Source organism: Haliotis asinina, chromosome 11 (assembly GCF_037392515.1).
Source record: "Haliotis asinina isolate JCU_RB_2024 chromosome 11, JCU_Hal_asi_v2, whole genome shotgun sequence".
Lineage (NCBI taxonomy): Eukaryota > Metazoa > Mollusca > Gastropoda > Lepetellida > Haliotidae > Haliotis > Haliotis asinina.
The window spans coordinates 57862299-57877856 of record NC_090290.1 but is presented as its reverse complement, the minus strand read 5'-3'; the positions used below and the strand labels follow the sequence as shown (position 1 = coordinate 57877856).

The following is a 15558-nucleotide window of genomic DNA, read 5'->3' as shown; positions in this document are numbered from 1 at the left end:
TAATGTTCTATGACACTGGTTATTGATTTTATCGTGTATTTAGTGATGTATTTTTTAAAGTATAATTTGCTGTTTTCTGGCATGGACAAAATTATATCTACCAGTTTAGGGATACAACCCTTTCAAAATTTCCCATCACAGAAACAGCAGTGGACAATAATTAGTGGTCCTCTCTGAACTTCACTGGTCCAAAATAACATCGTAGATTTATACAAAATTCACTAGCCATCAGGGCCACTGCAAACGTATCATTTAGCTGTGCTGATGATTTTCACTAGCAACGGACCACGGGACCAGCTTAAATTCGCACACTGCCAATCTCAGACTAAATGGTGTTCAAATGAATGTAGATGCCAGGTAATTCGGGATTACATTTTTTTTCATTCAGCCTAAACGTTTTGAAAAGGGAATATTTTGTAGATCACACTCAAGTCGGTTTGAGAATATTTACGAGGGGTTTCCTTAAATAAATATGACAATCTGGTCTTCTTTCAGATAATACATCGTTAACTAAACATAGAACTTTTATGAGAAGATCCATGCAGAAGTAACATAGTCAGGCTGACCTTTTTATTCTATGAAACTATTACTGCTAGGTCAGTAGAAGAAATACATGACCAATAAGAATTCTTGCGAAAAATAGAAATATCAAATCATGTCCTTCAAATTGAGACATTTGGCCGTTTAGCTCGACTGTCCAAAAATTGATGAAACATTGGATAACGTCGAGGAGTCCTTAAGAAAATCTAAATAAAAACACTTGTCCCTGAAATAAACTTATGTTCAAAGTTTCTTTCTGCAATTTATGTAACAACTGTTTTACTGAAATCAGTACATAGTGGCTCTAACCGTCTCGTGAAGTCTTTATCAGCCATTCTGAAATTGGGAGGTGCATAAACACGTTCATTGTTTTACTCTGCAATGACCATCACCACTCTCGTCGGTACAACGTTAGGAATTACATGACGTCACATGTTCACGAAATATGACTTTTCTTATTACCCATATGGTGAAGTACAACCGGTGTCACATACACAGGATACTAAATGACTGTCGGTGTAGTACCATTGTTATTAAACGAGTTAATGATTTGGTATCAGACTAGCGAAAGCGAGTAGGATACTAAATCTTTCACAAGTGCTCTGTTGAATGAGTATTCTGTTTATTACTCTCCAGCATAAAATGATAAAACTGCGACTCTCAGCTGGTAGTGTGATGACTTTCAGGTTTCAACGAGTCAAGCAAGGTCTAATACCATTACAATAGTGACATTAGCATTGTGACGTTGTAAATGTGAACCTTATAACGTCATATGTCTAGAGATATTATATTAATGTAATACTAGTATATTACACTGCAGCAGGGGTTTTACTGTCTGCACTCGTTTACATCGAGTATGAGTACAGCAGTAAAGTGTCATCAGCTGGCCGTTTCAGCTGGTTCCCATGGTAACGTCTGGAGTTGCTCATTTGTGACGTCATTCTAACTTTACGTCACAATATGATTTGAATGACGTCACCACTGTTGATGACACAACAAAACAATTGTTTAAGTGTAAATACGCAGTGAATAGTCTTCCAGTTTCCGGGAATCTAATACCATTTGATCATGTTTTTCAACCAATCAGATTACAGAACACAGTGACTTTTGGTTTACAATGGCGAGTAATATATATCACTTTTGCCTAGCAACCCTTATTTCGTCGTCTGTGACGTCATTAAACAGTTGAATGTGACGTCAATGAAGATGGTCTTACTTACGGTGTTTCACTGCACAAATATACACGAATAAAAAGGATAATACAGAAAGTATGACACTCGAACAAGTGTGTCTTACGACAAAATTATGTATTGACCTCGCTCTGGCAATACAACATTACACACTCGTTCGTATTGGCCGTATGACACACTTGCTCGTGTAATGATCTCTACTTAATTATGCATATGACTTGAACATGTATCGAACAACTGCATTATTACTGATCATGATCGCAGCGAAGAGCTGCAAAATTAGTGCTGCGGCGTGAAACAGTATTCACTCATTCATTTAACTCAAACTAAATCGGAAAAACAGTGATTCTGTATACTCACACACATAGGTAACGCACGTTTTGGGTGTTTTTTTTTCAAACATGCAGGAAACAAACTCGGAACCCGAGTGCCTGTCAGAAATGTTTCGACATAAACATAACCACGATTTACCGTCACCACTCTTCGACATGATCGGAACATTTCAGGTCAGCACCAGCGAGAAACGTTTTTGTCAACCTCATTACCTTTCGGAAACTTAATATTGTCATCAGTCTTGGTAGCAAATGAAATGTCTTCATTCATTTGTTTGGCGATCTGACCCTGTTTGTATTTCTTGTATATAATATATTGAACATTATATACATAATTACATTCTTTACGCTTGACTTGCGTTACTTTTGCGTGTGAGTATTTGCCTTAACCCCCTGGATGCCACAGGGACATATATGTCCCTCCTCTACATACCTCACTTTGAAGTCCAATAAAATTCTAAATATACCACGCATGTATAAATACTTCACAGTTTTGAATTCTGCAGAAAATTCCCTTTTTCGTGATACCATCTATACAATATACACTATACAAAATCGCGATTCAAAGCGTTATTTGCTGTATGTTTTGAAATGTGAAAATCGGACAATTGCTGGGAGTATTGAATTTCAAAAATACTATAGTAATGATCACTGATATCAAGTTTTCATGTAACCAGTAATGATAATTCTGAAACGTCGCCGATGAACCCAGAATCGGTTGGGATGTTTACGAAAATACACTTACACGAACGCCGAAGTGCGCTTTCCGCCATAGTGAATAGTGTTTACAAAATCACGTTTCGAGAAGGCCGGTATTGAAACGCCAATTACATCACATATGTTTCATATTCGGCTGTGACAAATGCATCATTGCGTTCTCCACACATCTTAGAATCAAATTACAAATGGTCTTTGTCACCAATACCAACTGTCTTGATAAAACGAAACGAAAGATACATGGTATGAAAACGAACGCTGTGCTCGAAACACAGCGCTTGTTTGAAATGTAAACAAAGAAAAAATGCGATTTTACACTGTGTAGCATTTTAGGAAAATTTCCAACATCCAGCCGTGTAATGATTGCTTACAATGGCTCAATACGCTTAGAATACTCAAGGGAACAGCATCGTAGCAAGAAATAGCAAATTAAATAGAGATACAATGCAATCATTTGATAATTCATAAGAAAATGTCAAACTTTTAGTGCAGCGTGACGCCATGACTGACGCAAAATCACGCAGAACGACAACGGTACTTATCCTCATTTCTGGCTTCTTCCGTCATTTACAATGTAAACGATAAAAACATATAACAATACACAGATAGTCAGAATAATTCTGATTACTTACATCTCACATTTATGTACAAAACATCCTTGAATGAAGGAAAAAGTCTTCGCAAAATCCTGTGTACCCTTGTCAGCGAAGCCGCCATTTTGAAAGAAATCGGTCATCGGTAGTGATGTCACACGTCAACATTGTTGCACATATTAGGCAATTTCTTTGGGGTGAAGGTCGGTTGAACAAGAGTAAACACGATGCCCATACCATTCCGATTTCACTTTCAGTATTGTGATGTACATTTTGCGTATCGTTCAGATATTTTTTCATGAAACTGATTTCAGTATCTACATATATCCATGTTCAACACCATATCATGTGTGGATATAAGGTATGTGTTCTTATTCTTTGAAAGTTTCTGATTGTTTGAATAATATTTACATGGGAAATTGACTCAGTAAGTGTACTATACCACATTTCAAGCCTCTACACAAGTGTTGGAAGATCACACGTAGCCATTACTGCAACATGTACTTTAGTTCCGGTGATATACAATATTCAATCGTTGGGACAAATATTGCAGTTTCATATGAACAGGTTAATAAACAGCGATTTAATTCCAACTTATATGCAAAACTAATAATATTAATGACCATGATTTGTACATTTCATGAAATATAGAGGCACACATATTTAAAGGAATTGTCTTGTTCATTGTATTGGTTTGTGTCGTTTTTATAGACAAAACAAATATGAATATTGATTGACCAGGTGAGAGTTTGTCAAAAACGTTCTATGATTCATTATGATTTTTTTCGATAATAACGTCAATTCTAATTCGATTAAAATATATCTGATGGCAGAATATCTAACTCAAACAATATTTATACGCAAATTGTTTAAAATGTATAAACCAGGTCGTGTCTTAATTTGGACAAGCCTTACGTCCATATTCTAATACTTCTGTACTGAAAAAGCGATCTCTTCGTACCTTTCTTTGCATACTTATGAAGTGAAATAATTTCATAATCATAAGAAGAAAAGTATATTTTCCATATGAACATTCAGTGAATATTCAGGTGTTGTGAAATTTTCATTTACGCTAAATTGATGCTAGACAGGTGCGCGTGTTGCTCACAATAAGATATGTAGTAAAACCGTGTAATTGTTGATATATTCAGGACACTATTTCAGTGGTAAAACCACTCATTTTATATTTTTTTCGCTAAAAGTGTTGAATTCTGACACAGAAGCCGAGATCTTTTACACATTGAGTGGAAATTAGGTTGGATATATATACTAATCAGCAACCAAAGTCGTCTTTTTTCCGACGTCACAAAGTGCACAAAACATGCCGTGACGTCAACTAAAATGTCGCATTATTTTCGGTTATTTCATTACATTTGAAAATGTGGCTGCTACTCCGTTAATAATGATGCAAAATTAATAAAAATACATCCACACAAAGAGGAGAATATGGGAATCTAAGAACTAAATTCTGTGTCGGATAGGGACATCCAAATCGCTATTACCTGCTTTTTGACATAGTACATTGGCGTCTTTTATTACAAATTTTGAAATTACCAAAAGGTATCCTCTCACATTGCGGAACTTTGTATTGGAATCGTTTGGTTCAATGTGAACAAAAAATCACGAAAATATACTGTCCGTATCCACGGCAAATTCTCTCCATGTGATCTGAGTTGTATTTACCTAATCTAAACCATAGCGGAGTTATGCCCCCTTATCTTTATACGTGCATGATCTCTCTGTCGACGTTTGACGTCATAGAAGAAAATCGATTTTTGACATTTATTGCGGGTCATTTTTTTATTTTGTGCGTATGACGTTATGCATTAGCACATACATCCATTTCATATACACTTATGTCGTTCAGATATCAAGCTGTATTTTTTTCGCTCACACTTTCCGTAAAGATGCCAAATTAAAAAAATCGTAACAGAGTGCTTTTATTGGTGCTCGATAAAAACTGAGAAATTTACTGTTTTTGAACACACACAAAAGTTTTGGACAACTTTTAGCATTGTCTATTTCTCAAACCCCTGAGGTAGCCGCAGTTATATTTATACCAAGGGATAGGAAATTAAATATTCTACATTTCTGTGCAATTTTATAGCCGTACGCAGATCCAGGACCACGCTAGAGCAAATCTTCAACATTCACTTTTCAAACCTTACGAAAATGTGCACCTGAAAATAAACTCGGCATCCAGGGGGTTAACCCCCTGGATGCCACAGGGACATATATGTCCTTCCTCTACATACCTCACTTGGAAGTCCAATAAAATTCTAAATATACCACGCATATATAAACATCTCACAGTTTTGAATTCTGCGGAAAATTCCCAGTTTCTTGGTACCATCCGCTATTACCTCAGACTAAGCTAAAGTGCTTAAAATCGCCTTTCAAAATAGGCTTCATCGTAAATGTCGCCATTTTTCAAACTGTACAAAATCGAGATTCACAGCGTTATTTGCAGTATGTTTTGAAATGTGAAAATCGGATAATTACTGGGAGTAATGAATTTCAAAAATAGCATATTAATGATCACTGATATCAAGTTTTCATGTAACCAGGAATGATAATTCTGAAACGTCACCGATGTACCCAGAATCGGTTGGGATGTTTTCGAAAATACACTTACACGAACGCCGAAGTGCGCTTTCCGCCATATTGGTTAGTGTTTACAAAATCACGTTTCGAGAAGGCCGGTATTGAGAAGCCTATTACATCATGTATACTTCATAGTTAGCTACGACAAGTGCATTATTGAATTCCCCAAGCATCTTAGAATCAAATTAGAAATGGTCTTTGTCACTAATACCAACTGTCTAGACAAAACGAAACGAAATATACTTTGTATGAAAACGAACGCTGTGCTCGAAAGAAAGCGCTTGACTGAAATGTAAACAAAGAAAAATTCCAATTTTACACTGCCTAGCATTTTCGGAAATTTTCCAACATCCAGCTCTCTAATCATTGCTTACAATGGCTCAATACGCTTAGTATATTCAGGGGAAGAGTATCGTGGCAAAAAATAGCAAATTGAAAATAGATACAATGAAATAATTTGGTAATTCATAAGAAACTGTCAAACTTTTAGTGCAGCGTGACGCCATGACTGACGCAAAATCACGCAGACAACGGTACTTATCGGCATTTCTGGCTTCTTCCGTCATTTACAATGTAAACGATAAGAACATATAACAATACACAGATAGTCAGAATAATTCTAATTACTTACATCTCACATTTATATACAAAAGATCCCTGAATCAAGCAAAAAGTCGTCGCAAAATCCTGTGTACCCTTCTCAACGAAGCCGCCATTTTGAAAGAAATCGGTCATCGGTAGTGATGTCACACGTCAACATTGTTGCACATATTAGGCAATTTCTTTGAGGTGAAGGTCGGTTGAACAAGAGTAAACACAATTCCCATACCATTCCGATTGCACTTTTAGTATTGTGATGTATATTTTGCGCATCGTTCAGATATTTTTTCATGAAATTGATTTCAGTATCTACATATATCCATGTTCAACACCATATCATGTGTGGATATAAGGTATCCGTTTTTATTCTTTGAAAGCTTTTGATTGTTTGAATAATATTTACATGGGAAATTGACTCAGTAAGTGTATTACACCACATTTTAAGCCTCTACACAAGTGTTGGAAGATCACACGTAGCCATTACTGCAACATATGCTTTAGTTCCCGTCATGTGCAATATTCAATACGATGGGACAAATATTGCAGTTTCATATGAACAGGTTAATAAACAGCGATTTACTTCCAACTTATAAGTAAAACGGATAATATTAATGAAAATGATTTGTACATTTTATCAAATGTAGGGGCACACATACTACTATTTAAAGGAATTGTCTTGTTCATTGTATTGGTTTGTGTCGTTTTTATAGACAAAACTGTTATGAATATTAATTGACCAGGTGCGAGTTTGTCAAAACGTTTCATGATTCATTATCATTGTTTTTCGATAATAAAGTCAATTCAAATGCGATTAAAATATATCTGATGGCAGAATGTCTAACTCAAACAATATTTATACGGAAATTGTTAAAAATATATAAATCAGGTCAAGTCTTAATTTGGACAAGCCTTACGTCCATTTTCTAATACTTCTTTACTGAAAAAGCGATCTCTTTGTACTTTTCATTGCATACTTATGAAGGGAATTGATTTCATAATCATGAGAAGAAAAGTCTTTTTCCTAAATGAATACTCAATGAATATTCAGGTGTTGTGAAATTTTCATTTACGCTAAATTGATGCTAGACAGGTGCGCGTGTTGCTCACAATAAGATATGTAGTAAAACCGTGTAAATGTGGATATAATCAGGACACTATTTCATTGATAAAACCATTCATTTCATATTTTGGCTAAAAAGTGTTGAATTCTGACACAGAAGCCGAGATCTTTTACACATTGAGTAGAAATTAGGTTAGATATATCCTAATCAGCAACCAGAGTAGAATTTTTCTGACGTCACAAAATGCACAAAACATGCCGTGACGTCAACTAAAATGTCGCATTATCTTCAGTTATTTCATTACGTTTGAATATGTGGCTGTTACTCCGTTAATAATGATGGAAAATTAATAAAAATACATATACACAAACAGGAGAATATGGGAATCTAAGAACTAAAATATGTATCGGATAGGGACATCCAAATCGCTATTGCCTTCTTTTTGATGTAGTACACTTGCATCTTTTCTTACAAATTGTGAAACTACCAGAAGGTATCCTCTCACATTGGGGACATTTGTATTGGAATAGTTTGGTTCACTGTGAACAAAACATCACGAAAATATACTGTCCATATCCACAGCAAATTCTCTCCATGTGATCGGAGTTACATTGACCTAATGTAAACCATAGCTGAGTTATGCCCCCTTACCTTTATACGTGCATGACCTCTCTGTCGACGTTTGACGTCATAGTAGAAAATCGATTTTTGACAGTTATTGCGGGTCATTTTTGATTTTGTGAGTAGGACGTTATGCATTAGCACATTCATCCATTTCATATACACTTATGTCGTTCAGATATCAAGCTGTATTTTCTTCGCTCACACTTTCCGTAAAGATGCCAAATTAAAAAAATCGTAGCAGAGTGCTTTTATTGGTGCACGATAAAAAACTGAGAAATTTACTGTTTTTGAACACACACAAAAGTTTTGGACAACTTTTAGCAGTGTCTATTTCTCAAACCCCTGAGGTAGTCGCAATTATATTTATACCAACGGATAGGAAATTAAATATTCTACATGTCTGTGCAATTTCATAGCCGTACGCAGATCCAGGACCACGCGAGCGCAAATCTCGCACAACGTTCACTTTTCAAACCTTATGAAAATGTGCGCCTGAAAAAAAACTCGGCATCCAGGGGGTTAAGTCATATGACGTCAACATGCAACCAACCCTGAATGTAAGATGCTCCCTAACTGTGAGAGTGCCGATGAAAAGCTCATCCTGCTGGACGTAGGCGGAGATGTTCTTGATGCCGTGGCCAACGTCTACACCGTTGACCTTCACGACACCCTCTGTGATGTACTGCGCGGTGTTCCTACACGTAAGGACGTTCATCAGAGTCGATTTGCCAGCGCCGCTGTGAATTGAACAAACAAACACACATTCCATCATTGTTTGCACGCTTTATTTACTTTGTTGTTTAACGCCGCTCTGGGCAACGTTCAAGCTATGTGGCTATATCGCGGCTGTGAATAATCCGGACCAGACAGAAGAACGGACGGGCGGAAAGAATGAAAGAAAGAATATTTCTATATCACACCCTACCGTATATTTCAACAGAAGCTGGGAGGGTGAGGATGAGTAGAATTTGAAAAAAACACGGCCGATTCGAAATTTGGGACGGGTGGAAAAAGCGAAACAGAAACAACTGGAGCAGACTAACACAAATACCGTATTTCCTCTATCAAGTGCAGGGTCTCTAATAAGCGCCGGATCTCTAATAAGCGCCGGGGCTAAAGCAGCGGTTTAAGATAAAGTTATTTATAGCGACTATGCGCAGTAAGCTCAGGGCTTCTATTTAGCGCTGGATCTGGAGTTCCGTTGAAAAGCATGAGCGCCCGGGCGCTTATTGAGGAAATACGGCACATTCGACAGAACTTCGCTCAACGGTGGCCGAATTTCACTTTTTGGAAAGAGCTCTAAGGGATTCGAACACTCCACTGTGCTAAGTTAACATACAAAAGAAAGTACACACCTACAGTTTGGGTATTGTCACTAACAACGCCGGTTATATTCCTACTGAAGTGGTGAAGGTTGATAATGCATGTGAAGGCAATTATCTGCACTGTGCAGACACCTCATATAGACTCTACTTAAAGAGAGGAGTCTGTAAGGTGGACTCCATAACACGACCCAGCAGTCGGTGAGATATACACCTTCTTTCTGTCAGGGAATCTAGGCAGTAGACTCAGCTCGATGAGGTGTTTTATCAGGTCACCTCTCCACTTAAAAAAAACATACACAATTCACTTCGGAATTACACTCGGAGTTGACAAAATTACCATGGTGCATCTGCTTGTTACAGAGTGGAACTGTTGTTCTATTGTCCAAGTCAGGGAAGGTGCTGAAATTCGCTGTGTCTTATAGGTGGGGGTGACACTGATTTTTATAGAAAAGCATGTAGAGTGCTTAACACACATACACGCGCGCACGCACGCACGCACACACACACACACACACACACACACACACACACCAATAACAGAGATTTGTGTCCTAAGTTGAATACAACTCTGAGATTTAAACCTCCCAAAAAACAAAGTGGGTGAAACAACACCGACCCCACCCATCCGTGACATAATCACCACCACTAGTCACAGATTATGAACGGTCTCTGACAACTGTTCTAAGCGTGGAACCAAACTCGTTCTCACCTGGACCCCATGATAGCTAGCAATGTTCCTGGTCTCGCAGCACCTGTCACTGAAACATCAGAGAATGCTTAACTGCTCGGTTCATAATATCGATGTTAACTTTTATAACATATCTATTATTTTGAGTCGATATATAGTTAACTCACAAGGACGCATGCATCCGAGTGTTATAACGCTGCAATAGCTTAAAATCCGGACGAAAGCGTGCTTTATTACACTATACATGGTGCTAGGACGAACTGTATTTCTTTTCTAAGATGGCGTTATTTTATTACGATAAATGTGAGGCTCAAAACAAGCAAAAGCGATGAAGTCGGTGGCCTAAATCAATAATCCTCGTTCAGGGGTAACTGAATCGCTGTTCTGTTAACTCCCTACGTTAAGGCGCACATTACAAGAAAAACAAATGTCAAAAATGATAAACAGTTTTATAACGGTATACGTTCGGGTTAAGTATCTTCACAATTCTTCAAATTAGCTTAATTGCATCTATGATTAAAGTAAATCATACGGAGAAATACAAATGTCGCATTTCTACTACCGACGTAAGTTTAGATGAGTATATCCAGACGACGCTAGTCACGTTACATTGCACGGTTGCATTGTGGGGATGTAAACATTAAGAGCGCTGCCCTGTCGCTGTTAAATTGTGACTCGATCTGAGACATTTATTCCGTCGAAAAACATAAACGTAATGTTTCCGGCAGTGATGTTAGCTGTGTGAAGCAACTGAAAAAACTAGAGACGCGGTGCTGTAGAAGACTGTACGAGGCGATGACAACTGACATGCATCATGGCGTCGGTTACCAAGGGGGCAGACTAGAATGGCCTCTAACGCCTATACGTTGTAACGTAATGCAAAACGCATTCTTCATCGTCTGATAAAATACTGTTGGTGCCTTTGATCTTTCACCGACGTATCTTAGAATATTTATGACTGCTTACAAACTGAAAACAAAGGAAGAATATTTAAGGTTGATATACATGTACAGATATATGGTCTCTGATGAACACAGTCTCAACGTCGTCGCTGTTTTAGCATATCAACTTGATGACGAGACGCTAGGGTAAAATTATCTTTTTATCACAACGGATGACTCTATTTACCATTTCTTAAAATCTGTTTTTGATTCCAAGTTTGTTTTTCTTGACGAAAGAACCTCCGTTTGTCCATGCTGACGCTGACGCTGATATTCTCCCACGTTAGAGAGATGCGCTCCATTCCTTGGCGGCTGTGAGGATCTGATGCACCCCCAAATGTGCCGTACGAACCACCGAACCCCTCCCCTCTCCTGGAGACTGATCCGCTGTACTCACTTGAAGGAAGGTCAGAGTCCAGGTCTCGGTCGTAACACGCCTGTCCATTTAATAACTTGACCGTTTCTGTGTCGTGCATGACGTGGCTCAAGAATTTTGTATTCACACAGATATGACGTACGACAAATAGGTAATCATCCACTCACTGACGACCCAGAGCTTCTGTTCCCATCACCCCAGATTCCAGATCCCAGATCCCCTTCCTGCTGAGGTTATTCAGATCCTCCCTCGTCCGGAATGAGACCTTCCGGCACTGAAAGGTGTTAACTGATTAAATGGCACAATGGTGTAGCAGGGAAAATGACGGGAGGTACATATATGCTACCTGTGTGAGAGAAGAGATCTACAAAAGCTTTTATCTCTAGCCTGTTTTGATACAAATACTGATTGCGGTCATCCGTGATTCGGTTCGCATAAACCAATAAGCAGGTGTTGTGTACATTAAATTAAGGACAATGCTTACAGCTGAGGACAACGCACAGATGTAAGGACAAAAACTGCCCGTCTGCACAGCTAATAACATCGACACAACAACACAATAAACACAGTTGATATTGTATATATTGTAATACAGAACTGGGATATATTGCCTGAATAGCTGTTGTGAACAGGCGAGTAGTGTTAATCCAATAAATTACAGTTCTCTCTCTTTCTCTCTCTCTCTCTCTCTGTCTCTCTTTCTCTCTCCCTCTCTGTTTTATTGGTGACTGGAGTGTATAACAACAAACATATACGATGTTGATGAAGTGGACATTTCTGTAATGATAGCATTAGTCACGGTCGTTAACCTTTAGCTTCTTGTTTTCTTTAACGTCGTTGAGGTTTTACAGATGAGGTTACCATCCTACACCACACCTCACTTTATATTAGGTCATCTCTTGTTTTACCAGAATAACCGCATTTGAGGTTTTTATTTTGGCGGGACAGGTTTTACTTTTCTACTTTTCTTTAGTAAGACCGCTTCCCAGATTTTACTTTTCGTTAGTAAGACCGCTTCCTAGAGTGTTTGAAATCAATTGAAAAATATCGTTCAAGATTAAAGTCACAATACAAAGGTTTTCCGAAGCGGGTTTGAAACCGCAAATCTCTCATCCGTAGGCAGACGCTCTACCGCACGGAATCAACACCGACCCAAAATTAAATTTCTAAGTTATTTACTTACAGTTACTGTCCTACTATCGCCTACGTAGGACTTATCATCACCTACGTAGGACCTACTATCTCCTACGTAGGACTTATTATCACCTACGTAGGACTTATTATCGCCTACGTAGGACTTATTATCACCTACGTAGGACTTATTATCTCCTACGTAGGACTTATTATCACCTACGTAGGACCTACTATCTCCTACGTAGGACTTATTATCACCTACGTAGGACCTACTATCTCCTACGTAGGACTTATCATCACCTACGTAGGACTTATCATCACCTACGTAGGACTTATTATCACCTACGTAGGACTTATTATCACCTACGTAGGACTTATTATCTCCTACGTAGGACTTATTATCACCTACGTAGGACCTACTATCTCCTACGTAGGACTTATTATCACCTACGTAGGACTTATTATCACCTACGTAGGACTTATTATCTCCTACGTAGGACTTATTATCACCTACGTAGGACTTATCATCACCTACGTAGGACTTATTATCTCCTACGTAGGACTTATTATCACCTACGTAGGACTTATTATCTCCTACGTAGGACTTATTATCTCCTACGTAGGACTTATTATCACCTACGTAGGACTTATTATCTCCTACGTAGGACTTATTATCACCTACGTAGGACTTATTATCTCCTACGTAGGACTTATCATCACCTACGTAGGACTTATCATCACCTACGTAGGACCTACTATCTCCTACGTAGGACTTATTATCTCCTACGTAGGACTTATCATCACCTACGTAGGAATTATCATCACCTACGTAGGACCTACTATCACCTACGTAGGACTTATTATCACCTACGTAGGACTTATCATCACCTACGTAGGACCTACTATCTCCTACGTAGGACTTATCATCACCTACGTAGGACTTATCATCACCTACGTAGGACTTATTATCACCTACGTAGGACTTACTATCTCCTACGTAGGACTTATTATCACCTACGTAGGACTTATCATCACCTACGTAGGACTTATCATCACCTACGTAGGACCTACTATCTCCTACGTAGGACTTATCATCACCTACGTAGGACCTACTATCGCCTACGTAGGACTTATCATCACCTACGTAGGACTTATCATCACCTACGTAGGACCTACTATCTCCTACGTAGGACTTATCATCACCTACGTAGGACTTATCATCACCTACGTAGGACTTATCATCACCTACGTAGGACTTATTATCGCCTACGTAGGACTTATTATCACCTACGTAGGACTTATTATCACCTACGTAGGACCTACTATCTCCTACGTAGGACTTATCATCACCTACGTAGGACTTATCATCACCTACGTAGGACTTATTATCGCCTACGTAGGACTTATTATCACCTACGTAGGACTTATCATCACCTACGTAGGACCTACTATCTCCTACGTAGGACTTATTATCACCTACGTAGGACTTATCATCACCTACGTAGGACTTATCATCACCTACGTAGGACCTATTATCACCTACGTAGGACTTATCATCACCTACGTAGGACTTATCATCACCTACGTAGGACTTATCATCACCTACGTAGGACTTATTATCACCTACGTAGGACTTATCATCACCTACGTAGGACTTATTATCGCCTACGTAGGACTTATTATCACCTACGTAGGACTTATCATCACCTACGTAGGACCTACTATCTCCTACGTAGGACTTATTATCACCTACGTAGGACTTATCATCACCTACGTAGGACCTACTATCTCCTACGTAGGACTTATTATCACCTACGTAGGACTTATCATCACCTACGTAGGACCTACTATCTCCTACGTAGGACTTATTATCGCCTACGTAGGACTTATCATCACCTACGTAGGACTTATTATCACCTACGTAGGACTTATCATCACCTACGTAGGACTTATTATCGCCTACGTAGGACCTACTATCTCCTACGTAGGACTTATCATCACCTACGTAGGACTTATCATCACCTACGTAGGACTTATCATCACCTACGTAGGACTTATCATCACCTACGTAGGACCTACTATCTCCTACGTAGGACTTATTATCACCTACGTAGGACTTATCATCACCTACGTAGGACTTATTATCACCTACGTAGGACCTACTATCTCCTACGTAGGACTTATCATCACCTACGTAGGACTTATCATCACCTACGTAGGACTTATTATCACCTACGTAGGACCTACTATCTCCTACGTAGGACTTATTATCACCTACGTAGGACTTATTATCACCTACGTAGGACTTATTATCACCTACGTAGGACCTACTATCTCCTACGTAGGACTTATCATCACCTACGTAGGACTTATCATCACCTACGTAGGACCTACTATCTCCTACGTAGGACTTATTATCACCTACGTAGGACTTATTATCGCCTACGTAGGACTTATTATCACCTACGTAGGACTTATCATCACCTACGTAGGACCTACTATCTCCTACGTAGGACTTATTATCACCTACGTAGGACTTATCATCACCTACGTAGGACCTACTATCTCCTACGTAGGACTTATTATCACCTACGTAGGACTTATCATCACCTACGTAGGACCTACTATCTCCTACGTAGGACTTATTATCACCTACGTAGGACTTATTATCGCCTACGTAGGACTTATCATCACCTACGTAGGACTTATTATCGCCTACGTAGGACTTATTATCGCCTACGTAGGACTTATTATCACCTACGTAGGACTTATCATCACCTACGTAGGACCTACTATCTCCTACGTAGGACTTATTATCACCTACGTAGGACTT

At 38.7% G+C, this 15558-nt stretch overlaps 1 protein-coding gene across 1 annotated transcript in view; it reads right to left on the bottom strand.

Moving 5' to 3' along the window:
- The window catches only part of LOC137255579 (protein white-like), a 32104-nt gene extending 20413 nt beyond the window's left edge, over window positions 1-11691 (bottom strand). Inside the window, exons 1-3 of the mRNA XM_067793003.1 lie at window positions 11403-11691; window positions 10296-10344; window positions 8812-8998 (exon numbers count right to left, since the gene is read on the bottom strand). Of these exons, the coding sequence (XP_067649104.1) occupies window positions 8812-8998; window positions 10296-10344; window positions 11403-11691 (525 nt within the window). The remainder of the gene's footprint in view (window positions 1-8811; window positions 8999-10295; window positions 10345-11402) is intronic.
- Between the last annotated feature and the right edge of the window lie 3867 nt (window positions 11692-15558).